This window comes from Ciconia boyciana, chromosome 20, assembly GCF_034638445.1.
Source record: "Ciconia boyciana chromosome 20, ASM3463844v1, whole genome shotgun sequence".
Lineage (NCBI taxonomy): Eukaryota > Metazoa > Chordata > Aves > Ciconiiformes > Ciconiidae > Ciconia > Ciconia boyciana.
Genome location: NC_132953.1, coordinates 2446891 through 2472928, shown reverse-complemented (window position 1 = coordinate 2472928; position 26038 = coordinate 2446891). Strand labels below are relative to the sequence as shown.

At 52.6% G+C, this 26038-nt stretch overlaps 1 protein-coding gene across 18 annotated transcripts in view; it reads left to right on the top strand.

Annotated features, from left to right (window-relative positions):
- Positions 1-4252: 4252 nt before the first annotated feature.
- Positions 4253-26038, top strand: part of SNX19 (sorting nexin 19) — a 132023-nt gene continuing 110237 nt past the window's right edge. For 17 of the 18 annotated variants that reach the window (XR_012045885.1, XR_012045886.1, XR_012045888.1 and 14 more), the window contains exons 1-8: positions 4253-6716; positions 7136-7274; positions 8005-8105; positions 8269-8388; positions 8686-8816; positions 10024-10120; positions 10409-10595; positions 13166-13295. Coding sequence is in view for 1 of the 18 variants with exons in the window: in XM_072884454.1 (XP_072740555.1) it covers positions 5181-6716; positions 7136-7274; positions 8005-8105; positions 8269-8388; positions 8686-8816; positions 10024-10120; positions 10409-10595; positions 13166-13295 (2441 nt within the window). In the remaining 17 variants the exon portion in view is untranslated. The remainder of the gene's footprint in view (positions 6717-7135; positions 7275-8004; positions 8106-8268; positions 8389-8685; positions 8817-10023; positions 10121-10408; positions 10596-13165; positions 13296-26038) is intronic. The other variant, XR_012045899.1, reaches the window with a different exon arrangement.

The following is a 26038-nucleotide window of genomic DNA, read 5'->3' as shown; positions in this document are numbered from 1 at the left end:
ATACCCTTGATGGTGTCAGGACCGCTCAACCTGCCGCTTCCCACCTCTCTAACGCAGGACTCGTCTCAAACCCAGACAACTTGATGACACCTCAAGATCCCCCCAGGGCTGGGGCTGGCTAAGAAGAGACTCTTCCTCTCCTGCCCCGGTGCATTTCCATAGCAAACTCATCTATCAGGACAAAACACCCCCCAGGAGGTACAAGCGATGCACGGGGACATCTTCAGCCCGCACAGTCCAGAACCGGCCCTGGGAAGGGCTGGTCAACCCTTGAGCATCTCAGCGTGACAACAGCTCTTTTATTGCCTTGCACTCCCTGGCAGATGGAGACCTGCACTGCTAAATCAACCAGGTAGATCAGAGCTATCATCCCAAGCAGAAAGACTCCCAGCTTCAGGATATTTACGCGAGGAATAGCTTCCAGTGCCCAAGAGCCCCTTCAAAATCAACATCACAGGACAGCAAGCGCAAAGCCAAGCTCAAAGCCAGCGGAGCATCGCAGAAAAGCAACAACATGCTTGTTTGTTCACTGAAAGGCTCACGTAGGAGGCAAAGGACCTTCCAAATTACAACATTTCTATAGCAACTAGGGTCCCACCATGGTCTTTTTGTTCCAGACACTGTACAGACTGTCTCCATATTAATAACACTGCTTCCCAAAGAGGCAGGAAACAAAAAGAAAAACACCCACAAAATCAAATATAAGGAGCCAGTCTGCTCTAATACCTAGGCAAGGAGGGATGCAGCTAGGAGAAGGCTCTCCAATAGCTTGCAAAACACCAGTATTCAGTGTAGGCACCTAAAGGACCTTATAAGCCGTCTTGAGGGCTGTGCTGGGGATGCTTTGCAGCTCATGTCAGAGCTCGAGTCGTGAAAATCATCCCGAGAGCTTCACGCTCCCCTCTTCCAAGTCTCCAGAAGAAGAGCTGGGTGTTTAAGTCTTCCATACCTGACCTCCGTGTTCCTACTTTAACGAACAAGTCCATTTATTTGCGGTTACTTTGGCAGACCCGACCGCCGAAGCGCTGCTTATAAGATACTCGTCCTCCAAACAGCACAGCAACGCAGGGAACAGCCCCAGTTTTGCTATGGGCAATGATCAAGGACAGGATTTATGTGACCTGCCTTCCCCATCCATCTAAGCAAGCTCTTCATGCCTATTTTGGGAGGGGAAAGGGAGTGGAAATCAGCCTGGGGATGAAGCTACTTGCTCTGACAGCACCTTGCCATGCCACCCCATCTTTTGCAAGAAGAAATTAGAAGAAGAGGAATTGCACCTTAAGTTATTTCCCACATAGGAAACTGTTGTCAAAACAGGGAATTGTGGATATTTTTCCTCATCCTAGCCAGCAGCAGCTATCCCTCCTCCGTAACAGGAGAGCCACAGCATCAAAGCCTCTGCCGGAGATGAAGGAGCGAGTTTTACTGTTCTGGGAGGAGCTCTAGGAGATGGCACACTCGAGCCAGTTCATTTTTTCCTGCATCATTTACATCGACCCCCATTAAAACTTCCAGGCGGCTGCAACTTTCATAAAGCATCTTCGCAGAGGCATCGCCCTTCCCAAGAGGGGCCCGTTAAGCAAAGCACTACTTAACTAAGCCGGGCGTAAATATTTCAGGACCCCAGAAATGTCTCCCTGTCCCACCCCTTGTGCTTGCAAGCAGGAAAATTTGTGATTCGAATAAAGCCAGGCGCTGGAGAAAGGCAAAGCATCTCAGGCAGATGAATTTAAGCCCAAATATCAGCCATTTGGGAGGACCCGCATCGCTGAAGGCAGGCGGGAGCTGGTTTGTACCCAGCATCTCACCTCCCGAGACCAGCAAGGCTCTTTGCTCCTTGCACCGCAGGCTCTGTTCTGCGGTGATCCATTAATAATAAGCTGTCAGATTCCTGGTTTGTACCCGTTATAAATTAATCTCTTTTAATTGGCCGTGCTTCCCAGCCCAACTCGGGAACAAGAGCTCCCCACGGGTCCTGCACACCACACGGTTATATGGCACCGAAGAGTTAGTACCTGCCCAAGGACCCCGCTGGCCCCCTCCCACCTGCAATAAAAGAAAGCCAGCGGGGGAACGGGGATGTTTGTCACCACCAGCACCACGAGCGAAATGCGTTGGCATCGCTCCGGCAGCTCAGCATCCTCCAGCTCCGGTACCCTAACGTAAGGGCAGGCTGCTCAGCCCATGCAACAACTTGCAGAAACTCCTCTCCCCAGAATCCTTCTTGAAGAGGGAAGGGGAATGAGAGCAGATGGGGAGGGCTGGAGGCAAGGGGGAAACCGAGGCACGAGGCTTTAACTGCAATGGGGCGAGCATGGTGTGCTCCAGCAGAGGAGGAGGAGACTGTAAACCTCTCGGGGGTTTAATGCTGGAGCAGGAGAAGTTGGGCTCTGCTGTTCAGCTTTGTTAAACCCAAGAGCTCAAGCTCTCCCTTGCATACGTGTACTTTAGAGCACGCCTAGGAGGCGGCAACAACTTCCAAGACCTGCATTTTGTCTCACTTGCAAAAACTCAGACTTGCTTCACCATTTTTTCACACCCATCTAACATAGAGTACCAGGTTCTGGTGCTTGTCTAACACACATATTTACACCATAACACATGGAAGCAAGGGTGGGAGCACCCAGGCAACGAGGAGCACAGCACAATCCTGCACGCAAGCAGCTCCTGCACCCAGAAACACCCCCGGATGCGCAACGATGCCAGGGATGCGCCAAGGCAGTGCCAAGGCAGGTATCGCATCCCTGCTTCCCAGGGCATTCAGGCTGCAGAGAGCCCCTTCAAAGGTCTTTTCCAGAAGGATGCTTTGTTAAACAGGAGGGGTTTGATGAAAGCAAGTTTTCCTTGCTGCTCCATCTTCCTGCGGTACCCACACACAGCTAAAAACCTTCTCAAAATTGGCATATTTTAGGCAATTTTTACAAGACTACAAAATTCTCCACCTATAAGGAGCAATTTCACCCCATGCTCCCCATCCCAACCACCTGCAGCACCCAAATCCCACCCAACACCAGCTCCCATGCGCAGGAGCACCCCCTGCCTCCTTTTTTATTTTATTTTTTTGCTCTTCACATGAGCCCAAGCGCTGCAACCACACAAGAGAGAAACAGAAAAACCCCCGACAGGTTTTGTACTTTGCAGCCAGGGAGTTTATCAGCCCAAACAGCCCTTCAGTATTTAACCATGCAACACAAATATCATCACTCAGGACAAACAAATCTTGCAGCAAACACCTTCCCACAACGCTTCAAACACCAGAATCTGGATGCGCCCAGCAAGGTCCCCGACAACAAAGTGGGGACCCCTCCAAGCCTGTACCCCCACACCCAACACAGCTTTAAGATAATTTTTTAAATTTTTCTGACCTTTTTGCAGAGAGGACTCGTTCCTGCCACCGTCCCGTGTCTCCTCTTGCGTGTGCTGTCCCCAGCAGCTCCACGACTGTCTTTGGGGAGCCCCTTGTAGAGGGAAACGGGGGTCTCCAGGCTGTCTGCACCTCCTGAGTCGCAAGAGATGAAAATTCAGGTATATCTTTTACACCCGCAAAACACTTGCAGTCCAAACTCCTCTGAGCACACCACCAAAGCCAATGGTGCCAGCAGAAGACCCCAAATCCATGGAGAACCAACGAGGAGCCCCTGCTCCCCCAGCCCCTTCACACCCCACCGCAGGGGAGCACCATCACCCTGCTTTGCTCCCAATTAATTACTGCCTGCAGGCTGTGGGCAATCATCCCTATCTGACCCCAATGTACCTTTTTTTCTTGTTTTTTGTCTTTTTTTGGTAATGCTTGATGAGGTTAACGCAGCCCAGGTGTTTTCCAGGGCGCTCAGCACCTTCAATGCAGCAGAGCTGCCTGTTCACACCACCACCAGACTCTTTTTATTTTAAATCGTGCACAGCTGCAAACTTTTTCTCTTTTTATATGCGTGCAAAACAAATTCAATCCTTTATTTTTAAATGCATGCCCAAAAAAATAATAATACAAATAAAATTCTGCATCGCTCTAAACTCTTGCTGCTCTTAACACCTGCAAAATAAACCCGGCACAGGGCTGCACGTTTTTTCCACTGTATGAAAAAACATAAAGAGGGGGTTTGTGGAACTTTTTTCCCGGCCTCGCGGGGAGTTGCGAACTTTCTGGAATTTTTTTAAATCCCTGCCGCGAGGCCTCCCGCCCGCAAGGGGGCGCTGTGGAGGAGAGCGAGGCCGTCGCCAGGCCGCTCTACTCGGCGGGGGAGGTACCGGAAGCGGCGCCGGAAATGGCGGCCGGTGCCGGGGAGGCTTTGCTGCGGTGATGGTGGTTGTCAGTCCCGGTGGGCGGTGAGTCTGGCGGGGGGGTTCTCTTTGTGTCCGTACCGGCTGGGTATGGCTCTCTGCCTCGCAGCAGCATGAGCTCTGGAGCCTGTGGAGTGACCCTGGTGAGGAGCTCGGTCGGTTGGGCCCTGATGAGCCCCAGGACCCGGTGAGGGGCCCGGTTAGTTGAGCCCCGGTGCCCAGTAAAGGAGCCCGGTCAGTTGGGCCCCGGTGCCCGGTCGGTTGGGCCCCAGTGCCTGGTCGGTTGGGCCTTGATGAGCCCCAGTACCCGGTGAGGGGCCCGGTTAGTTGAGCCCCGGTGCCCAGTAAAGGAGCCCGGTCGGTTGGGCCCCGGTGCCCGGTTGGTTGGGCCCCGGTGCCTGGTCGGTTGGGCCTTGATGAGCCCCAGGACCCGGTGAGGGGCCCGGTTAGTTGAGCCCCGGTGCCCAGTAAAGGAGCCCGGTCAGTTGGGCCCTGGTGCCCTGTGGAGGTGCCCGGTCGGCTGGGCCCTGATGAGCTCCAGTACCCTGTGAGGGGCCCAGATAATTGAGCCCCGGTGCCCAGTAAAGGAGCCCGGTTGTTTGGGTCCTGATGAGCCCCAGTACCCGGTGAGGGGCCCGGTTAGTTGAGCCCCAGTGCCCAGTAAAGGAGCCCGGTTGGTTGGGCCCTGGCGAGCCCCAGTGCCTGGTGAGGAGCCCAGTCCGTTGGGCCCTGGTGCCCAGTAAGGATGCTGGTCAGTTGAGCTCTGACAAGCCCCAGTGCTCGGTGAGGAGCCCCGTTGGTTGAGCTTTGACAAACCCCGCTGTCTGGCCGTTCAGGCTGCGGCAGCCATTGAGGCAGCCGCCAGCAGAGCCCCAGGGTGGCTCCCCTTGCCCAGCCCCGCCATGCCGGGCCAGGGGCCATCAGGGGCCCATCGGGTGCTGTTGGTGCTGGTGGCCACGCTGGGCTGGTTGCTGGTCCTGCAGCTACTCCTGGACCTGTGGGCACTGGGGCTGCTCTGCGGGGCGCTGGCAGCGCTGGGTGGCTGGCTGGGCCCCCGGGCCCTCAGCTCCCCTGGCCGGCGGCTGCGGCTGGAGCGCTTTGTCAGCTCCCTGCGGCCCCCGCCTCACTGCCCGGAGGCCGAGGGGCGGCTGCAGAGGGAGATCGCCGGCACTGTCCACAAAGTAGTGCGGGACTTCGTTGCCTCCTGGTACCGCACCGTCAGCAGCGAGCCGGCCTTCGAGGCTGAGGTGGAGAAGGCCATGACGGGCCTGGCCACCGAGCTGAGGCGGCGGATGGGGCAAGTGGACCGCCAAGCCCTGGCCCACCGCCTCCTTCTCCTCTGCGGCCATCACTTGCAGAGCTACCTAAAGGCCCGTGAGGCCTTGAGGGGCGATCTGGAGGGCGGCCGGACCCTGTGGCAGGAGTACAGCCGGCTGGCGGGGCTGCACCCTGCCCTCTGCAGCCCGGCAGCTGAGGTGGGCTACGCCCGGGCTGCTGTGGAGATGCTGCTGCGGGCGCTGGTGCCCCGGCCCCACCTGGAGACACGGACAGGACGCTTCATGGTGGTGGAGCTGGTCGCCTGCAATGTGCTGCTGCCGGCCATCAGGAAGATGGCCGATCCTGACTGGATCAACCTGCTGCTCATTGGGGCTTTCTCCAAAAAGACCCGGGGAGAGGAGCCACCCCCTGCACCCCCAGTGCCTGATTTCTTGCCCTTCACGGTGCAGACGGACGCCACCCCTGCCAGGCTGCCCCCCTCCCCGAGGACCACGGAAGGGCCCGGGCGAGAGGCAAGGGCTGCTGGCGAGGAGGGAGAGGACTCAGCGAGCAGGCTGTGCCACACAGAGGAGCCCTTCCTCCGCCCACGAGCCCTGGGCTCCCTCTTCCCCTGCGAGGGTTTGGAGCTGGAGTCCCCCGCGCCTGATGCAGGCCACGACACGGATCTGCTGGCACCATCGCCTGCGGGGGAGTTCCTCGATGAACCCCTCCAGGATACCTCCTCTGTGCTGGAGGGACCGGCCACTTCAGAGGATGGCATGGGGGACCTGGAGGAGGGCATTGCCACCAGCTCGGATGCCGGCCTGCTTCCCACCTCTGCTTTTGCGCTGAGCTCCTGCCCTGACATCCAGATCGACCCAGCAGCTGAGAAGGAAGAGGAAGGCCTGGCTGTCCTCAAGAAGTCCTCTTCGCAGAGGCCCTCCAGCTTGGGGAAAGACCTGGGGGCAGCAGAGGCCCCGCTACAAAGCCCCTCAGACCCGGGGCAGACTCTGCCCCTGCTTTCCTCCTCCCCAACAGCTTCCATCAGCACCTTCAGCTTTGAGCCCCTCAGCAGCCCTGACGGGCCGGTCGTCATCCAGAACCTGCGGATAACCGGGACCATCACTGCCCGAGAGCACAGCGGGACTGGCTTCCACCCGTACACCCTGTACACTGTCAAGGTAAAGGCTCCCCTGGTGGTCACCCCTTTTCCAAAATCTTTCTCTGCCAGGGGAGCACAGGCTGGTGTTTGGAGATGAGGATTTGTGCTGTGTGTGGCTCGACAACAAATTTTGTCTGGCAGCGGGGCAATATCAGGCACAGTGTTTTCCCTGTAGCTGTTTGGGTGTGGAATAGGGGTTGCCATTCTTGGCCGAGGGTTGTGTGGGGCTGGTTGAGTCTTTTGTATCCTGTTTTCACCATTCCCTTCATCGTGAGGGATTCGCATGCTGTGCAGCCCCTGTTCCTCAGGAAGGGTCAATCTGAGGAATTGCTGGATGGGTCCTCCGTGGGGTCTGGGGACTGGGGCCAATAGGGACCACAGCACATCAGGGTTGTTTTGGGGTCTGTTGGGATTATTGACTGTTGCCTTACTCCTCAGTATGAGACAGCCCTGGAGGGTGAGAGCGTGGCCAGCCTTCAGCAAATGGCCTACCACACCGTGAACCGCCGTTACCGGGAGTTCCTCAACCTCCAGACCAGACTGGAGGAGAAACCAGAGCTCCGCAAGTTCCTGAAAAGTCAGTGTCTGCGTTAGCTTCCTGAGAAAATACTTCTCCCTCTCACCCCAGTCTGTGCTCCTCTGCTCTGAGGGTATCCTGTCCTGCCTGTGCAGCTCGGGATGCTGGGCTGTTTGTGATGCCCATGTCCTTGTTCTGTGCAGAGCCGGCTAGAGGAGAAACTGATTTCTTTTCGCAGCAAATTCCAGTGTTTCAAAAACTCCTTGTTGCCGTTCAGATCACAACACTTGCTTTTGTAGTTTTGCACCTTAGCAATGAATAGAAACACTGGTATCTGCAAGCATCTTGTTTGCATATAAGAAAGTAGGGTAATACGTGTTGAACGTAAGCTTTTTTTAAAAAGAAAATGTTTCTTCTAATACTGCTTATGTATAAAACGTCACTGAATTTAGCACGTTCCTACATAATCCTTTGTTTTTGACAGATCTGGGGTTTTGACTGGAACACTGCTTTGTTGAGAATTTTTGGGCTTTTTGTGTGATCTAGAGTCCTTGTGCTAAACTGGTCTTCTTGATTCTTTAACATTAAAGGTACGGATGATATGATATCAGCAGAACGCAAGTTCTGTATGGATTTAAGGTCTGATTCAGCCACCCCGGTTTGAGGGGCGTATTATCTTGGGCTGACGCTGGGCAGTGTGTAGTGGTCGTCTGAAGCACGAGAGCATTAAGATTTTAATACAACTGTTTCAGTTTTCTCGAGCTTGCTAATGGGTTTGTTTCCTTTGTAGATATCAAAGGCCCAAAGAAACTGTTCCCTGATCTCCCATTCGGAAACATGGACAGTGATAAAGTGGAAGCCAGAAAAAGTCTGCTAGAATCTTTCTTGAAGGTGAGATACTTGCTTGTGTGCCCCTGTGAGCTAGAAAGCAGCGCTCAGGACAGCTCTGTCCTGACAGACAGTGGAGCACATCAGATCTCTTCCACCTGCACTTTACGTGATCAAGCTGGGAAATTGGCTCGAAAAAGACCTAAAGCTCCACCTTTCCTTGCAGCAATTGTGTGCAGTCCCTGAGATTGCAAACAGTGAGGAGGTGCAGGAGTTCCTCGCCCTGAACACTGACGCCAGGATCGCGTTCGTCAAGAAGCCCTTTGTTGTCTCCAGGATAGACAAGGTAGACAAGTGGGAAACTGGTTATCTGAACCACTTTTGACTGCACCTAGGCATGCCTCTTGGGCTCCGATGTCTACATATATGGCTGCTGCAGTAGTAGCCAAAAAACTTGAACGCTCTCTGTGTGGCTGGGCTCAGCTTGCCCAGAAAGCCATAAAGCTAGGAAGAGTCAGAGCCCATCTCAAAGAGCCGGGGGGTCATCATGGAAAATAGAGAGCGTGCAAGTCTGAAAACTCTGAATTCCTGTTCCAGGAATAGGAACATATTCAATAATTGATGGCACTGCTGGCTTTTGCAGATTGTTGTCAATGCCATTGTGGACACCTTGAAGACGGCATTCCCCAGGTCAGAGCCCCAGAGCCCCACGGAGGATCTTAGCGAGTCTGAAGTGGATGGGAAATCTCAGACAGACGGGAAGAAGGCTAACAAGTAAGGGCTCCTTCCGCTTCCCCTGTGCTTTACGCAGAACATGGATCTCGTACATAAACTGACTCACTCCATTGTGGGAAATACTGACGTGATGCTTTACCAGTTGTGGGTAATACTTTGCTGTCGTACTGAGAGCGCTGAATCGCTTTCTCTTTCACATACCGAGCAAGGGTATTTGAGTTCCTGTTTGGATAAAGCATTTTCTAAGAATGCTCAGGCTTTCACAGAAGGTGGATTTCCTCCTGAGGGAGCCGTGAGGTGGTGGCATTTGCCGGCAAAGATGTTGATGCTCCTGGAGAATTGCTTTTTACCCTTAAACCGGTGCGTGACCTATGTATGTGGTGAGTCGCTGCAAAATACAGCTATAAGTTGCCTAGCTGAAGGTTCACTCCTGCCTCTCCCGTGTGTTTCGTGGAGTGGGATGCCGCCTTGCCCAGCAAACATTTGAATATTTATTTCGGAGTAGTGTTTAGGGTCATTGCACGTAGGTTGCTCACCAAGTGTTTATTTGGTGTTGCTGGCAGTGACGAGCCCCATTGTGCTCATCAGCGATTCTTCCCTTACAGGAGAAGGGAAGGTTTCTGCACAAGTATGGCTTTTTTTCTGGAAAAGAGATGTTTTGCTAGAAAAAGCTGCTTTGGACAAAAAGACAAACCAAAAAAGTACAAGTTTTGAAGCGTCTTGGCTGAAAAAGACATTCCTTAATGATAAACAGGCGATTTTACAATTTGTCCCACAATCCCAAACGCCCTTTCATATCCTCCTTTCTGTGTGTGCGTGTTTATAATTGGATTTCACAATCCTGCTGAGTATGTTTAATCTCAGAGGCCTTTCTGAACACTTCCCTGTGTACGCCGCAATGCTCACGCCTCGCTGAACAGAAATGCCTACATCTGCACGTAAACTTATATGTAACCTACCTGCTGAAGAAGGTGTATGTGTGTGATGGATGTTGGAAAGCCTTGGCTAGATCCATGTGTAGTTGAGGAAAAGCGCTTTAATGCTTTCGTTGCATGGTTTTACTGCCACCTCTGAGTTATCCTGGGGGAAGATGCTTTTTTGAACCACTTTAGGCCTAATCAGACTTCTTAGCTTGGACATGACACCGGACAAAGGTAGTTGGTCCAGGCTCTTGGCTGAGGCTGGGAAAGTCATCGCTCGCAGCTTGTGGAGAAAACCCTGACTGTGCCATGTCTCTCCCCTTCAGGTCCAGGCTGAGGTTCTCGTCCAGTAAAATTGCTCCAGTGCTGAGTGTGAGTGAAGCGCATGACAGGATCGTGTACTCTATCAGGGAGGGCAGCGCCGTAAGTTCAGATCCCTCTTGCAATCCTTTCACGATCCTAATCATTGCCCTGTTTGGGTGCTGGCGTGGAATAATCCAGGTGGATGGGGGTTGTGGCTGCTGCAGCCTTGTTCCTGCGTGCCGGGTCTTTGCAGAAAGGCAATAAGCAGCCCTAGTTGTGCTGTTGGCTACAGCAAGGTGCAAACCAGGTAGTGGGAGGCTGTCTGGGTATTGGAGATCGCTTATATCTGTTCAACTCTGGCTGTGTGCAGCTCACCGCTGGGGTACTAATACACCGGTGCTTTTGTAGGTCTCTGGCACCCTGTCGCTGGCTGCTATGGAGTCCTTCATCCAGAAGCAGGAGAAGCTGCTGGAGGCAGTCCCCAGCAAAGCTCCCGAAGGCGAGGGAGGCAGAGAAGCTAAGGAAAGCTCTGTGCGGGACAATATGGATGAGCTGGGCACATCAGAGCAGGGGGCACATCCGGACACAGACTCTGGTGAGCTCAGCCCCTCTATTAGTGCTTCACCGTATCTCCCTTGGTCCTGCAACAGCTCCAACATCTGCAGGCTCAGCTTGCAAGGTCTTCAGTATGAGGACTTGGCCTCCTGCCTGTTGCCCCTTGATTAAAGGGAAGGCAAACTTGAGTTTTGCCAGTCCTGTTAGGTGATTGCTCTGGTCTTTATTGCTATTGGAATCAAATTGGGTCTTGGCTCAGTCGTGTCACTGCAGATCTTCACTGTAGTGTACTCAGTACAGCTACTGCAGAAATAAGTTTCTTGAGGGCACACTGCTTAAACTGCCAATGTTGTAAAATCCAGCTCTTAGAAACTGAAAAATGGCCAAATTACGGTTTCTTGGTATTCTCAAGTTAGCCTCGATATGTCCATGCGCTACAAAAGGACCTTGTGAGATTCACTTAAGTTTGGATAGATTTGGTGGGAATAGCAAATAGGTAATCCCAGTTCAAGGAATGATGTTCCCTTTCTGATTATAAATCCCTCCTCTGAAGCCCAGGGGTGTTATGGTCTGAGGACCGGTTACAAGATTATCCTGAACGCGATAAATACGTTCTCTAATCTTTTTCTTGGAATAGCTGAGCTGTATCAGCTGGAACTTTCCAAAAATTTCACTCCAGTGGTTCAAGTTTGGCAAGCTCTGACTGAAAGCATGTGCTTGTGACAGGATGGGTCTGGTATTCTGAAACCTAGCCTGTGCTACCAGCTTTGCCTATAATCTTTCAACACACGCCTGCGGTTGTTTTGGGGCTGCTGGGGAGCAGGACTGGAAATGGAGGTCAGTGCTCTGCACGGAGCACAAGAGGTACAAGGCCAAGTTAGCTGAACTCTTAAGGAAATTTAACGTAAATGACGGTCAAATGCCTGCAGGCCTGTGATGCTTCAGAGCCGAGACAGGGCAGGCTGGTCTGGCAGGGTATTACGGGGAATGAATGTCTGGGGAGCGGCTGGCTAAAAAGGCAACCAGTGTCTATATCTGCTCACTGGGTGACTTCTCAGAAGAGGTTGGCCAGCAGCTCTCTGAGGAAGGGGACTTGGACGCTACGGGAATAAACAGAGCTTGCTGACGATGCTCTTGGTATGGGGTTATGGTGAAGCTGAACGGCCTGCTCCAGTTTTTTGCGCAGGGAATTCAAGTCTCAAAGGGCAAAGCAAGTGAGGAATAACTTGTGCACGGCCCAGAGCAAGAGGGGCCAAATGCAGTCGCATGCCTTGTCTTTTCCAAGTGAAATGGCCTGGAGTTAATTAGTCCAGCTCGTATGCAGCAGGGAGAGGAAGTGGAGGGAAAGAGACATGCTGGGGTCCAGAATCCCTCTCCTCTTTATTTCCAGCAGCAAATTGTGTGGGAACAGTCTCGTTGGCTCTCTGTAGGCAGAGAGTGGTTGCAAGATCAGGCATCAGGGAAGGTCAGAGTAGGGGAAGCTGCTGTACAGGAGCTCACTCTGCCAACAGAGCCGACGCAGTAGCCTCAGGTTGGGGCGCTGGCCTAGGAGCGGTTGTCTCGGGCAAGTTTGTGGTACATTAATAAGCTTGTTCTGCATAACAGCTATGATGCTTTGGGGCCAAGCAGCATAAAAGTAATTCTCTAGCAAGTAGAATGTATTTACGCTGTAGGCTTTGACATCCTCCTGAGGATCAGAGGGAGGTTTTGCTGTCCCAGATCTGTGTCACCAGGGATATGTGGGCATGTGTGTGGGTTTTTGTCTGAACTGATGCATCTGGTTTATCCAGATGTGGTTCATCCGTCTTCCTGCTGAGACTCGGACCTGCCACACGATGGCAGCCTGCAGACACCGATCGGAATCTTGTGCCTGGGAAACTACCCGTTCGAAAAGGGGAAAGTGTTGGTGAAGACTAGGAAGATAGTCCTCAGCTATGTACCTTTCTCCTGGCTACAGTCACTGCCTTCTTTCTCACCTGTTTTGGGCACGCTGCCATCCCCGTGCGGGGACTGGGGTTTGATAATCCCTTGGCTTAACTGAGAAGGAACTGAGCCCTTGGAGCAGCCACGTTCTGGTCTGGTGCACCCCTTGGTAGGGAGGTTGGGGCTGCTTGGATGAAAGTGGAAACGAAAGAGAGCGATCGGGGCAGGAGCCGGGGAGGGCAGGCTCCCCAGGCTGGCTGTGCCGCAGCAGATCGTCTGCGTGTGGCACAAGGTGCTAGGCTGGGGAGAAGAGCGTCAAGCAGGCTGTCGGGGAGAAGAGTGAGTTTTGGATGATGCTTTCCACCAGGTTTGCTTAGGTGCTGAGTTGGTTTCTTCACAGAATCATAGAATGCTTTGGGCTGGAAGGGACCTTTACAGGCCATCTAGTCCCACCCCCCTGCCAGAGCAGGGACATCTTTAACTGATCAGGGTGCTCAGAGCCCCGTCCAGCCTGACCTTGAATGTTGCCAGGGATGGGGCCTCCACTACCTCTCTGGGCAACTTGTTCCAGTGCTTCACCACCCTCATTGTAAAATGTGTCTTTCTTAAATCCAGTCTAAATCTGCCCTCCCTTAGTTGAAAACCATTGCTCCTTGCTTCATCTGACCGTCCTCTTCCTCCTGGCAGACTCTGAGACAGCTTTGGCTGACCTGGCCCTGGATGTGCTTCGTCTGCTGCTGACGGATCACTGGAGCTGGCTGTGCACGGAGAACATCCAGAAGGTGTTCCATCTGCTCTTCGGGACCCTCATTCAAAGGTAAGGCCTCAGTGACCAACTGCACAGCTCTCCTTTAGAGTTAGAGTCTAAAATGGAGCTCTTGCCTGAATGCAGATAAATGCTTTCCATCGCATCAAACAACAAGGTTCTGTAAAGAAGATGTCGCATGTATGTAGAGTAAACATCTCAGAGGTTTGCACTAGGAGCTGTTTTCCCTGTGAGCAGCAACGTAACCCTGGCGGGCAGCCTCCTCTTCTTTAACAACAGGGGAAAGTAAGGATCCAGCCCTGGGAATGGGAGGCTTCTTGCCTCAGGAAAGGGTGAGAGTGCCCAGCTCGTTGGCTCTCCAGGGAGAGACTGGCCTCTGCTGGCCTCCTGGTCTCTCACTGCCCAGGGGCTCAGCTTGTCCTTTCTTCAAAAGGAGAATAAACAGGCACAAGGAACAGCGACTTGTCAAGTAACAGCTCGGAGTGTGGCCTCCCAGGGCCTTTGCTGTCACTGATGCACCACTGATGCACCCCTCTCTGATCTGCAGTGGGCCAGTAGCGCTTGTGCCTTGGGCAGTGACCCACAGATGTATTAGGGAAAGACTTCCTTTCCAGCTGGTATGTACTTGCCAAACTTTTCTGAGGCCAGTGCCTCTGTGTGGTAAGGCACCAGGCCAAGACACACAAACAGAGAGCATTTCTGTTTTCTTGTGTAGGTTGGTGACTATCACTAGCTGAGGATATGGTCCTTTAGAGTAAAAGGAAAGCCTTCCCGGAAGGACTTTGGCTAGGGGGAGCCTCGGAGCAGTGCTTTTCCTACTCCTGCGCCCTTTCTTCTCTCACAGGCATTCAAAGCCAGTGTCAGAATGTGCAGGGCAGCACATTATAACCGACCCAGTAATTTAAGCTGCCCTCAGCAGAGGTTGCTGGAGTGCTTTGAGGTCAGGGGGGCTGCTGGCCATCATTCCCGACTCTGTTTTCTTGGGTGCGAGGAGGTGGATGTTGCTCCCATCTCTCCAAAATGGGCTCTGGTCTCTTGGGGAATAAGCTGGAACCCAATCCTTGTGTGTAAGCACAGAGGTATGAGGACTTGAATATGCACGTCATCACCTCCTAATAAGCTGTGTCCCGGTCACCCGGGGAGCCTGCAGCACCGACACGTGGCATTGGTATTTTCCACTAGAGAAGCCGTCATACACACAGCACATGCCTGGCTCTGGAAGGTGGAGGAGGTCCGCAAGTTGTGCTAGTGGAGCAGCGTGAGGGTGACCGTGTTTGTAGCTGCTCTGCTTCAACAGGTCTGGGTGAACCCACGTGTACTGCAGGCAAACCTTTGGCTGGAGGTGAAGTTGGGAAGTCCCGTGACTCCTTGGTGTTGTGATCAGGACAGGGTGCAAATACAACCTTTTGAGCTAACCCTGTGTCCCTGGTTCCGTACGTGCGTGTGCTGAAATTCGCATCTTGACGCTGACTCTGCTCTTGTTCTGCGACAGTCAGGAGTCCACGGGTCTGGTGTGAAGGGAACAGTGTGAACTGACCCATTGCCAGGAGAATGGTGTTGCTCATGGATCGCTGCAGGGAGCGCTCTCCTCCCCTCTTTCTGCTGCTGTAGTTGCCACCCCAACCCAGAAGGCTGTGCTTGGGACAGTGCTTCAGTCTCCTGAAAGAGGGGAGTGTTAGGGTGGAGGTTCTCCTATCTCGAATCAAGGGTGGCAGGTTTTCACTGATCCTGGAAGCCCATGTGGAGGGCTGGGGCTCAGCAGGATACCGCAGTGGGCACAGGAACTGCCCTGAGAGCAATTGGTGTCTGCCTGTTGTGAAAGCTGTGATCTGGTATGAGAGCAGAGTTCAGATGATGCCTGAGACGGATATTCAAGACAGACGTGTCATTACCTCCACAGTTGAGGAGAATTGGGAAGGGCAGGGGGGGGCCTCTGTCCTGGCTTGCCATTGCACACTGTCCCTAAGCCATACAGAAGGGTGGCTGAGACTTCTACTCATGGCTGGCCCAGGTGACCACTGCTGTCCCAAGCAGATCAAGAAGTCTCTAGCTCAGACCTGCTGCCAGCTGCCTATCCAGGGACACAGCATGGATTTGGTGGCATTTCTCTTCCATTTAAGTATTTGCAACTTGATCGCTGCTCGGCCAGACCTGGCGCAGCCCTGGCACTGGCGTTCTGGCTGGCACTGCGTCTGGGTACCCTTTACAGGTAGAGAAAATACCAGAAGCTGTTCTGGGAGCATGTGCTATTCAAGGCATCGTGCTCCTGCCTCTGAGAACGGGCGGACAAACATGGGGCAGCAGATGGGCACACATCCTGTCTGTAACCATTGCTGGTCACAAAGTACGAGTAGGAATCATCCCTCCACGAGATGAGGTCCTTCTCTGTTCCTGTCAGTGGCTGGGTTAGGTGGTGAGTGGTGGAAAGGAGGTGTCCTAGCAGTGTTTTGGGTGTTAGGAAGGGGGTTGCTGCTGGGTGGAGACTCCTCTGCGAGCTTGTATTTGGTGAGGAGCATGCTGCTCCTGCAGCCTTCTCGCAGCTGCCTTCATGGGCATTGCTACCGCTCTGCACCGTGAGTGCCTCATCGCAGAGCAGAATCAACAGAAAAACACCAAGAACAAGGTCCAGCTTCTCTGGAGAGCCAATCCCCCTCTCCTTTGGGGTCTTTCTCCCTTGGGCTTGCAGTCCCCACAGCATCCCCTGCGGTAACATCGAGTGACTGCTGTGACCGCACTGTTGCTGATTATGGGACCTCCCTATCCTTCTCCATTTGCCATTCTCCACACAGAGCATCCCACCACACTCCTCTTTCCCCTCTTCTCCGTAGCTGAAATAGCTGAAGCCAGGCGCTATCTGTCTCCCTCAACTGTCAGTTTAATGGCAGCAGGGGAGAGGAAGGCTGTATGACCGAAAAAGGTATTGTTAAGTAAAAGGGAGGCCGCGTGTGCAAGCCCCCATCCGTGCGGCACTCATCCCATTATGTAACAGGGAGCGATCCTTTTTTGGAGCCGAAAGGAGAGACGGGTGGAGGGGAGAGGCGGAGGGGCCGGGAGGCTCGCTGGGAGCAGGGACGACCCCGGGGCCGAGGATTGCTTCCAGCAGCCTCTCCACGCGCTGGGTCCGTGCCTGTAAACAAACCCGCTGCCCTGCTCCGGTTCCACACCCCTCCTCTGTCCGGCTCTCGCTTCCCTCCCACGAGCTGGAAACACAGATCTCCTCTCTTTCCTGGGGAGGCTGCAACAGGGACTTGTTTGCAAAGGGGAGTAGATGGGGCTATTCTGAGCTCCGGGGGTGTTTGGTGGAAGAGCTAAAAAGCATTTGGAGAATCCATGTGCTTTTTAGAGCCTTGTGAGTCAAAGCAGGGTTAAAAATACACGGCAAGCACACGAACCATGCCACGGCTGTGACCCTGCGCCCTGCCCTCGGTCCGTCCCCGACGGCACGATGGTCACTAGGTCAGGGATCTACCAGTGCCGCGACGAGCCGGGGGCAGCCGTGGAGCCAGGGTGACAGCCACCGGGTACCAGCTGTGCCCTTCAGCTGCTGCTGGGGTTCTCCCAAGCCCACATCTGCTCCCCTTCTGGACGGGAGTCTCGGCAGAGTGCCAGGATCCCGGGGATGGACCTGGGAGGATTTTAGATGCCGATCCAGGTGTGTATGCTTTTCCTAGCTCCTTCCCATGCATCACAACAGAAAGCTGGGAAGGTGGGAAGGCTGTCTGCACCCTGTAACGTGTGCGGGGCTGGGGCACAGAGTCCGTGCCGGGGCTCGGAAGCGCCTGTGTGTATATAAGGGAGTGTGTGGACCTACGCAGGCAGCTTTGATGGTGTCACGTTCCACCAAGCACGAGTTAAAATAAATGCAAAGCATCCCTGCCTTACCCGGGAGCTCAGCACCGCTTGGCTTGCTGTTCTCTTTGGGTCGCTCTGGTGCTCCTCCAGGCTTTGTCCCCTGTCCCATCATTCCTTGGCAAAGCGGGTGGATTTGGGGAGGTGATGTTCCAGTCTGTGTGAGGTGTAGATGGAGAACCAGGGATGCTTTGAGACTGATTACAGATGACTGTCAGGCTTTTACGAGAGCGGTTTCTTGCAAGTTTTTGTAGCTCTGGTTCCCTTTGCGAGTCTGGCTAACTTTTGGCTTGTTTTCCTTGTAGGGTTTCCTCTCTTGAGCTGGTTCTTCCCAGGTTTCAGCCACTGCTGAACTAGCACGGGAAAGGAAAGTCTGTCTGAGCTCAGATCCACCCCTCAGCTGAGTGTTCTTGCAGGGAGCCTGGCTCTTGGGTGCTGCAGTGAGGGACACTGAGCCCTGGGGTGGGAGCAGAGGAGAGAAGGGGCACTTGGGCAGTGCACAGGACAGGCTTTGAACATGTACACTAAAATGGGGCTGAGCGGTCCTGGGAAGGCTATAGCAGCAAGGGGTTGTCTTTGACTTGAGGTGCCAGATCTTGCCAAGCGTTGCTGGGTGTCAAGAGCTGGGCAAGGCCACAGAAGCACAATAGTCTTCATCCTATCAGCCCTAGATCTGGAGCATCTGAATTCTTGTTGCAGCCTGGATTTTGGCAGGGGGTTCAGTCTGTTAGGGTTTGGATAAACAGTGTGGCTAGGTCCCAGTCTAAAGAGCAAACGCCTCGACACAGGCAGCCCTGCTTCCCTATGGAAATGATCTGGGCAAGATATGGCAGCGGCACGTGGAGGAAGCCGATGCCACATTCCAGGGTGGGTACAGGAAGGATGCAGTTGACGTGAATGGTGCTGCATCCTGTGCAGACAGCTGGAGCCTGCAGGGCTGCGGGTTATTCCAGAATTTATCCTTTCCAACGCTGTCCTGCACATTCAGTGCACCTTTGACGGGAGATGCAAGGCTGGGGGGAGCAGGATGTGTTTCCCTGGCCCCTGAAGCAGTCTCAGAGCTGGCTGCTATGGAGGTTGCTCCCTGCAGAGGTAAAAACCACCATCAGCAACGGGGCCTCCGATCTCCAGGGCGACTGTCACATTGCCGTGGCCTCCCCTCTGTTCTTTCCCAGCTCTCCGTGCCATCAGGTTTTGTGTCCCCCCCATCCCTGTTTCGCTGTGTGTGTTGAGAGGTAACGGTTCAGCAGTGTGGCCGGTTTCATTAGCCCTCATGCCGGGGGCTCGTTCAGCTTCCAGCCCCACCAAGTGAAAACTTCTCGGACCGATATCCGTGGCCTGTGATTGACAAAGGTCCTGGGTTGTCGATTTAATGAGGCGACAAAGGGTCCTTGCGGCCAGGCCTGGGGTCCCTTCAGCATTCTGGACATCTGCGCTGGTCCAAAGGGTGCTGCAGGTTGCTCTTGCAGCACATCCCCGTCCCTCCTTCGGCAGGGATGCCGCACGGTGCCTGACCATTGCACAAGGTGGGTCTGGGTGGGCTATTGCTGGGGGTCACCCCCGTGCGCAACCCCAGGCTGCCCTTGCCTTCTTGCTGTCATCTTGGCTTCGGGGCTCTGTGCTGGAGCCTGTCGATGTCAGGCCAGGTGTTGCGGGCACTTGTGCAACTGCTGGTGTGAGTCAAGGAGCTCATAGCTTCAGGGAGTTGCTTGCTGGGTGGTTTTTTTTCTGTTTTTTCTCTTATTTCTTCCTTGATCTCTGTGCCAGCAGAACTGGCAAAAACAAAGACCCTTGGCAGCCTCCGTGATCCTCTTGACTTGAAAGTGCCACCGGCATGTAGTGTTGCCTGACCCTCTTAAATGTCCCTAAGTAAACCGGCCCACTCGGGCAGGCAAGCACCTGCAGCCCTGGGCGTGCTGGGAATGCGCTGCCCATGGGCAAGCAATTCTGCCCAGCCCTGGCCGTCCGGAGCCCTGCAGGGGCCGTGTCCGGCAGCCGAGATGGTGAGCCAGACCTCATCTGGGTGCCAGGTTGCACCGGGGGTCGGCGCAAAGCTGGGCTGTACGTGTGTCACCCGGCGTAGGGGGTGTTCTGGGGTAGGACGTGGCTGTGCGTGGGCAGGCATTTGCTGCGGAGGCTCCCTGTTCCCTCCCTGCATTATCTCTGAAAAAGACATTAAAGCCGAGGGTTGGCTCGTGCTCTTCAGGCGCCAAGAGAAGCCGGGAAGGTTTATGCTAAAGCTGTTCCCAGCGTGGCTGCTCCCACTTTCCTTTGGCTTCGTAGCTGGCAGGTAGCTTACCACTCCGGGCTTGGGCAGCACCTCCGCGTTTTGCTGGCAGAAGCGACCTGCCAAAACTGCAATATCAGCGCAGCTGGAGCAACTAAATCCATTCGCTGTTCTGGCTTGTTACTTAGGGGAGTTGATGCGGGCACATTTAGGAAGGACCTTTGCAACCACGCATCGAGGGGCTGTGCTGGCAGGCCCAGGTACGTGGCAGCAAAGGTCCTGTCTCTCTCGTGGTGGTGCACGTGTGTACCCCAGCCTAAAAGCCAGCAACAGAGTTTGTATACAGGGGAACCAACCTTATGGCATCTTCCTCCTTGTCTCTGGATTTGGCTATTTGTATTGTAGCTGCAAGGAGCAGTAGAACTCATGGGCCTGTGGTATGTCAGCAAAAGCGATCTTCGGGACTGTGTGTGTCTTCATGTGTGTATGTAAAGTAAATAAAAATCAACTTGGAAATGGACCTCGATTCAGTCGTCTCCAAGCACCTGGAAATTTTGGATCCGGCTTTGAATCTTTGTCCCAAACAAAATTTTTTTTCCGTCTTCTAGAAGGAGCATTCTTCCAAAAACAGCCACGAGAATGAAGGAAGCACTCTGTGCTTTGATAACAATTGCAACATTATTTTAACTGCATCTCTCTTTCTTCTTTTGACTCCGTTTCAGCAATTAGATATGTGCCAACTTTTTTCCCAGATTAAAAAAAAACCAACTCAAACAACAACTTCCTATTTCAAATAGAAGAGACAAAGAAGAAAAGGATTGAGGGGAAATAATGTCTCCTTGTTGGTTTTAGTTTTCCCTGGCTTGTGAAGGGTTAATGGTGTTTTTATGTATTTTGATTCTGAAGTGGGCTAATGAAGCAATCTGCTCTGAGCAGGACCTGGCTGAGACAGCCTGGCCTCTCCCTGGGGCACTGCTGAGAGCTTAATTGACTCAATAAATACTTGATGAAGATGTTATCGAAAGCTGGGATGCTTTGTTAAAAATCAAGGGGGCTTGGGGACGATTTTTTTTACTCACGTAGCTTTCTCCCCCTTTTCTGAGCCCCACGACGTCGCAGGGAGATCTAACTTGAGAAAAGCAAAAACCAGAGCAGCCCCGTTAATTCACTGGGGGGAGAAGATGGTGGAGTTGGAGCCCTGTGTGTTTACACGATTTCTTTTTGCGGCAGGTATGCTTTGGAGGGAGCAGTACTTAAAGCTGCACAGAGCGGTGCCCCGAATCCCAGCGCCGAGGTGTGGTTTCATGCCTACAGGCAGTAGGGGATGATCTGTTTTTCCTTCTCTCTGCCCCACAGTAAAATGTCCTGCATACCCACTTCTCGCAGGGCTTCTCCAGCTCCACCTCTCGCTGCCTGGGTCAAGCAGGTAGAAAAATCCTCCTGCCCTACGCTGGCAAGGCGCTGGTGCGGGTAGGTCTAATCAAGGCACGTTGGATGCAAATGCTACCGGCCTGAACTCCTTGCAGCTTGATTTGTTTCTTGCTTCCTTCGGTGCAACTGCTCTCAGAGGAGCTGTGCTTGGAAGGTGCGAGGCTGGCAAGACACTCTGTTCGAGGGGAAGGCACTTGGCCACAGGGCCGCTGCCTCGCTCGTCAAACACTTCATTACCGTGTGCTCGGGCAGGGGTACAGGACGTATTGTTCATAGCATATACAATTGTAAACGTTTTATAGGGCAGCAGGAGAGGAACATTTCCAGTAAGGCGAGAAGGATAGTTTACTTTTTGCGTGTGTGTCTTTGGCCAGAGGTTTAAAAGGACTCGGGATGCTTCGTATTCTTTGATTTATGGAGAGCTTTTTTTCTTTTCTTTCCTGTTTCCTTCCTCTGCGAAGGGTTTACCGATGGCCTGGACAAGTGTGGGTTTGCTTTGAAGGTGTTTGAGCCGAGCGTGCCAGCAGTCGTCTGCACGTGTTTCTGCTGGCGGCTGTGCGGAGAAGGTGGACGTGGGCTCAAGTAGCAGGTGCTAAAAGCCGAGCCTGGGGGCGAAAGTTCTCCGTTTGTGTTTTTCCATTCTTCTGACTGTGCCCGCTGCAGCTGTTTCTTTGGTTTTACAAGCTTTGCTCAGAAATGCTTTACAGTTAAAGCGTTGAGATGTTGTTCTTTCTGAGCCCTTGAGTTAAGGATATTCTTGTGGTTTGAGGCACAATTTGGGGAGGAATTTGGGGGACAAGTACTGTGAAGGGAGGGATGGTCTGGTGATTTAAGTACCAGTCTTTCTTGATTTCATAAGTCAGATGCTTGAATGCCTAGTGCGTTTCCAGATGTTGCTTTTTTCTTAAATCCTTTTCACTGCCTTGGTCTCACGGGCCTTTTTTGAGCTTCTGGTTAGCCATGCCGTGTTAACTGACCTCAGGGAAATGGAGGCCTTGTTCTGGGGTGGAAAGTAGTAGATGTTGAGCTGGACTTGCTACTGTTATGTACAGCTCATGGATATTTATAGAGCTATTTGTATTTATAAAGCTAAAGCAGACTAGTAGAGGCTTTCTCGTCTTTGTCTTCTTCCTAATGTGGCCTCCAGTTTGTGTTTGTCTAAATCCTTAAAATCCCCAATTTTGGGGGAATCACAATTGCTGTTGCTTCAGATTTTAATTACAATCAGCGTACTGAACTCAACCATTCCTCAGCTCAAGTGAACTTAGCAGTTCTTACCTTAACCTCGATGGCCGAGAAAAGCAGAGGTTTACCAGCTTCTAGCAGCTGTTTGTAAACTTGGAGTGTACCATATCTTTTTGTCCATTCCTGGTCCATCCTTATTTTCCAGACTAAGCAAATCCAACCTGTCCAACCTTTACTTGCTGAGCTGGGCTCTCTCTATCTGCAGGTGAACCCTCTGGGTCGTCCACTTAAGCGAGTGCATCCAGCTCGCAGGAGCCAGGTAAACCCCAGTCCATACATTGTGTTTTGCCCGTTCCTGACTCTCAGTCTGCCTTTACCATAGGCTGCTCGGTCTTAGCAGCCCTTGTTGCTTCTAGGTGCCGGAGGAGGGCCAAGGTATGTACCCCCCAGGCCTTCTTTCTCATTCCCAGGGCATTTCTGCCGATCCTATCTTAATGGCCCCTTCAGCTGACCTTGGAGTTCCAGCTTAAGCCATGGCATTAAATCAGCTCTTTTATAGCAGCCATTTCATTCCTCCATCAGCAGCTATTTCAGAGGACCCTTACAGCATGGGCAAGTTATGCACCTCCAGACTAAAGTCCAGGACTTTGTAGCCTTTGCAGTCTGTCTCTTTGCATTGGGCATTATCAAAGCATTTGAACGTCTGAGCCCAGGAGGTCACTTTCTATCTATTTCTGGTCTCAGCTGAAGTGTAAGGAGATGGTTCACTGATGGGTTTGTTTTTCTTTCTTTCTTATTAAGGCTATTTCTTCATGAAATAGCAGAATGGAAATAGTAACTCATCAGCCATCCAAAAAAAAAAGATAGGTCTATTTGTGTTTCTTGCTGGATTTATTTCTACCTGGGAGAAGGCGTGTGTGTGCTTTCGATGTGGCACATGGATCTCAAATGCTTAGTCCTTTAATAGTACGAAAAATCATCTGCGATCTGCTGGCGAAGGCCAGCTTTGGACCAGCACATATTTGGAGTTCCTGTGTGAGAAGCGTGAGCTGTTAATCCTGATCCTGGTGCAGCAAGTCTGCCTGATGGAAAGGTCAATTTGCCATAGAAATCTGGGTTTTACTCAGGTGGGATTTTTCAATAAAGCTTGGTGTGACCCTCCCTGAGTTTCAACTACAGTTGTGAGAGCTGAGGAGTTACTTTGCTCCTCACCATTTAATAACTGTTGCTCATGCATGCCCCTGTGCGTGTTGTGCAAATGCAGCGTGCATCCCCCAAAGTGGGTGTTGGCCGTGACTTTAACAGGTGCAGGTTGAGAGTAGGGAGGAAAACTCTTTGTGGCGGTTACTCTGTTTTGATGTTTTCTTTTGGAGCATCTGAGAGCATCAGCCGCTCTCCCAGGGAGGATGCTGAGCCAGATGGAGCAGTCTGAGAGTTCCTCTCTTCCCAGTGCTTTTGGGATGGGTCCACACACTGATACACTGGCAAAAGGGAACCCAGAGCACAGTGACTTTAGTGTTCCTTCCATTTGCACCCAGCTTTGGTTTCTCTTTCTTCTTTCTTGTCCCCTTTCCTGTCCCGTTTCTTTTTTTTTTTTTGTATGCTCTGTGGTTTGGGGTGCCTCTTCCCCCTTTCCTAGCAGTGAATATCCTGCTGTCTGACCACCATGCGATGGGGCAAGTTGGCCTCTTCTCAGGAGCTTGCATGGAGCTGTAGCAGGCGTCGGCACAGGTGGGGCAAAACCACCGGAGCCGTTCTCAGATCCTGCCCTTTGCTTCCCAAAGCGGAAGGCAGTGAGCTGCCAGACTAAGTAAAAAAAAAAAAAAAACTATCGACAGTGTTTTGCAACTGTGGGGACTAAGACCTGTAAGCACCTGCATAGTCACATGTGCACGCATTGCGATCAGATTTATAGGTGTTACTTCTAGGCCTCGTTGCCTAGTTCTGGTGCCTTTATGGAAATAAATGAGCTAGGAACGGTAGCTTGTTTGTACCGGGCCTTCCAGCATTTGTCTGTTCTCGGTCTACTCTTGAGCTGTCTGAAAACACATGCTGTCTTCTCTAAGTTCAGCTTTCACTCTGCCCACTATTTGCTTGATTTTTTGCTATTTTAGGAACATTCCTAAGAAAAAGAAAGCTTGTTCTTTGCATTCTGCAACCTTTTAAAGGATGGTAAGTGACTATTGCTGAGATGAATTTCAAGTCGACGTCAAGTTCAAGTCAATCTGATCTCCCTAGATGCAGGGTTGTACTGTTTGCAGCTTTGTCCCCAAGTCTCTGAACTTCTGTTGCTTGTCAAATGTTTTCTCAATTAGGAAAGCAGGTTGTATAAGAAAACATGTTAATGAAAAACCATGTTAATGAAAGCTCTTGCCCCTAGAGGAGCCGCAGTTTAACAGTTTAATTTGGTTGGGGATGGCTGGAGGGTTTAACATGATCCAGGGTGTTAAACTCTCTACTGATGGCTGGAGATAAAAACCCTTTTAAGCAATTGTATTTCAAACAAGGCCTTTTCCCAGGCAAGACTGTGCTGTGACATTTTGTCCTCGAAGACAGGTAGAAGCTACACTTTGGGTCTCTGGCACAATTTTGTAGCAACAGCAGTACTCCGGGTCTCTGGCGAGGCTGACCGTAAAGGCCTTGTCTCCCCGTTTCCAGTGCTGTTACTGGGATCACCAGGAGCATTGCCCACGCTCCAGTAAGACCTTGTCCTGAGACATAACAGACCTTATTGCTGCACCAAGGCTCATTTTCAGGTTTTTTTAATGGACTTTGCTTTTGCAGCTGGCATTTCCTAGGTGTGCATCCTTGAAGACCTGCAGCTAGGCACCTCGTTTAGTGCTGAAGAAGGGAGCATCCTGTTGCAGCCCTGGCCCCGATGATGGCTACCTGCTGTTCCTTTGCCCCTGGTTACCTTTAGGTGTTGCTATTCCCGACTCTTTGCTTGTGTTGTCCCAGTTGTGTGGGGAAAGGCGCCCTTGGCCCAAATGCCTCGCCTGAGAAGAATGCAGACAGTCTGGCAGAGCGCAGGTTAAATAAAGTTTGCCTTGGCAGGGCCCATGCTCTTGGATGTACTATGAGCTGCCGGGGCGTAGTGGTGACGGAATTGCAAGCACGAACGCCAGCTGCCAAGAGGAACGGGTCTCCTGGCCCTGCTTGTGGACTCGTCTCCTCTGGGACTCTTGAAGTACTGGCAAAATCGCAAGCCTTCTCCCTACCCCAACCCTGTGCCGACGCTCCCCTCTTTCCTCCGGAGCCTCCCGCTGATGAGGAAGGCGGCAGCAGGCCATCGCCATCGGCGCTGCACTGCTGAGTCCCGGTCTTGCTAAATGGATGGGGACCCTCCTGTTGGTGTCAGGGATTCGTCCGCTGGCCTCTCCTTATTCTGGGGGGAAAGATTTTTAGGCAGTGGCGAGTTTTGACCGATGGCTTTTGCTATTACACGGGGAAATGATTTCACGTCTGGGAAAGAGGGTCTGCATGATTGATTTAGAAACTTTCCCTGGCCAGCACTTGGGTGGTGTGGAGACATCTCCCCCGTGCAGGCTGCAAACGCCTCTGAGCCCTTATGTGGAGCGGCATTCCCGCGGCCTCGGGATTTGCAGGTTGTTACCGTATAAAGGGCACAGTCTTGGCCCAGCAGGAGGGCTGACCAGCAGTTTTGTTGGCAGGTACCTAACTTTCCTTTTAATAGACGTGCAGCATGGGGTTTTGGATGGGAGCGGCGATGATTTCATTGCTTGCCACCGGTGGACGGAGCAGGGCTGGACAGCAGGGAAGCAGGGGGGTGAGAGGAGCGCAAAGCAGCAGGATATTCGTGCCTTGCCATCCTGGGAGCGTGCATTTTGGTCTCCAGGCGAGACGCCCTTGACTCTTTTGGTAGCTGCGGGACTGATGAGAGGAGCACTGGTTGCCAGAACATGCTCACGTCCTTCCAGTCAGTCACGGGGTTTGTTTTAGAGTTAAAACATCAGTTTTGGTGGTCCTTCCAGCTCTGTCTCGGCTTGTGCATGGACATAACTTAGGAGGTTAAGGCCAGTCGTATCCCTTAGCTGTGCTCCCTTTAGGGACCAGTTACTCACTTGGTTTCATGTGGGCAGCG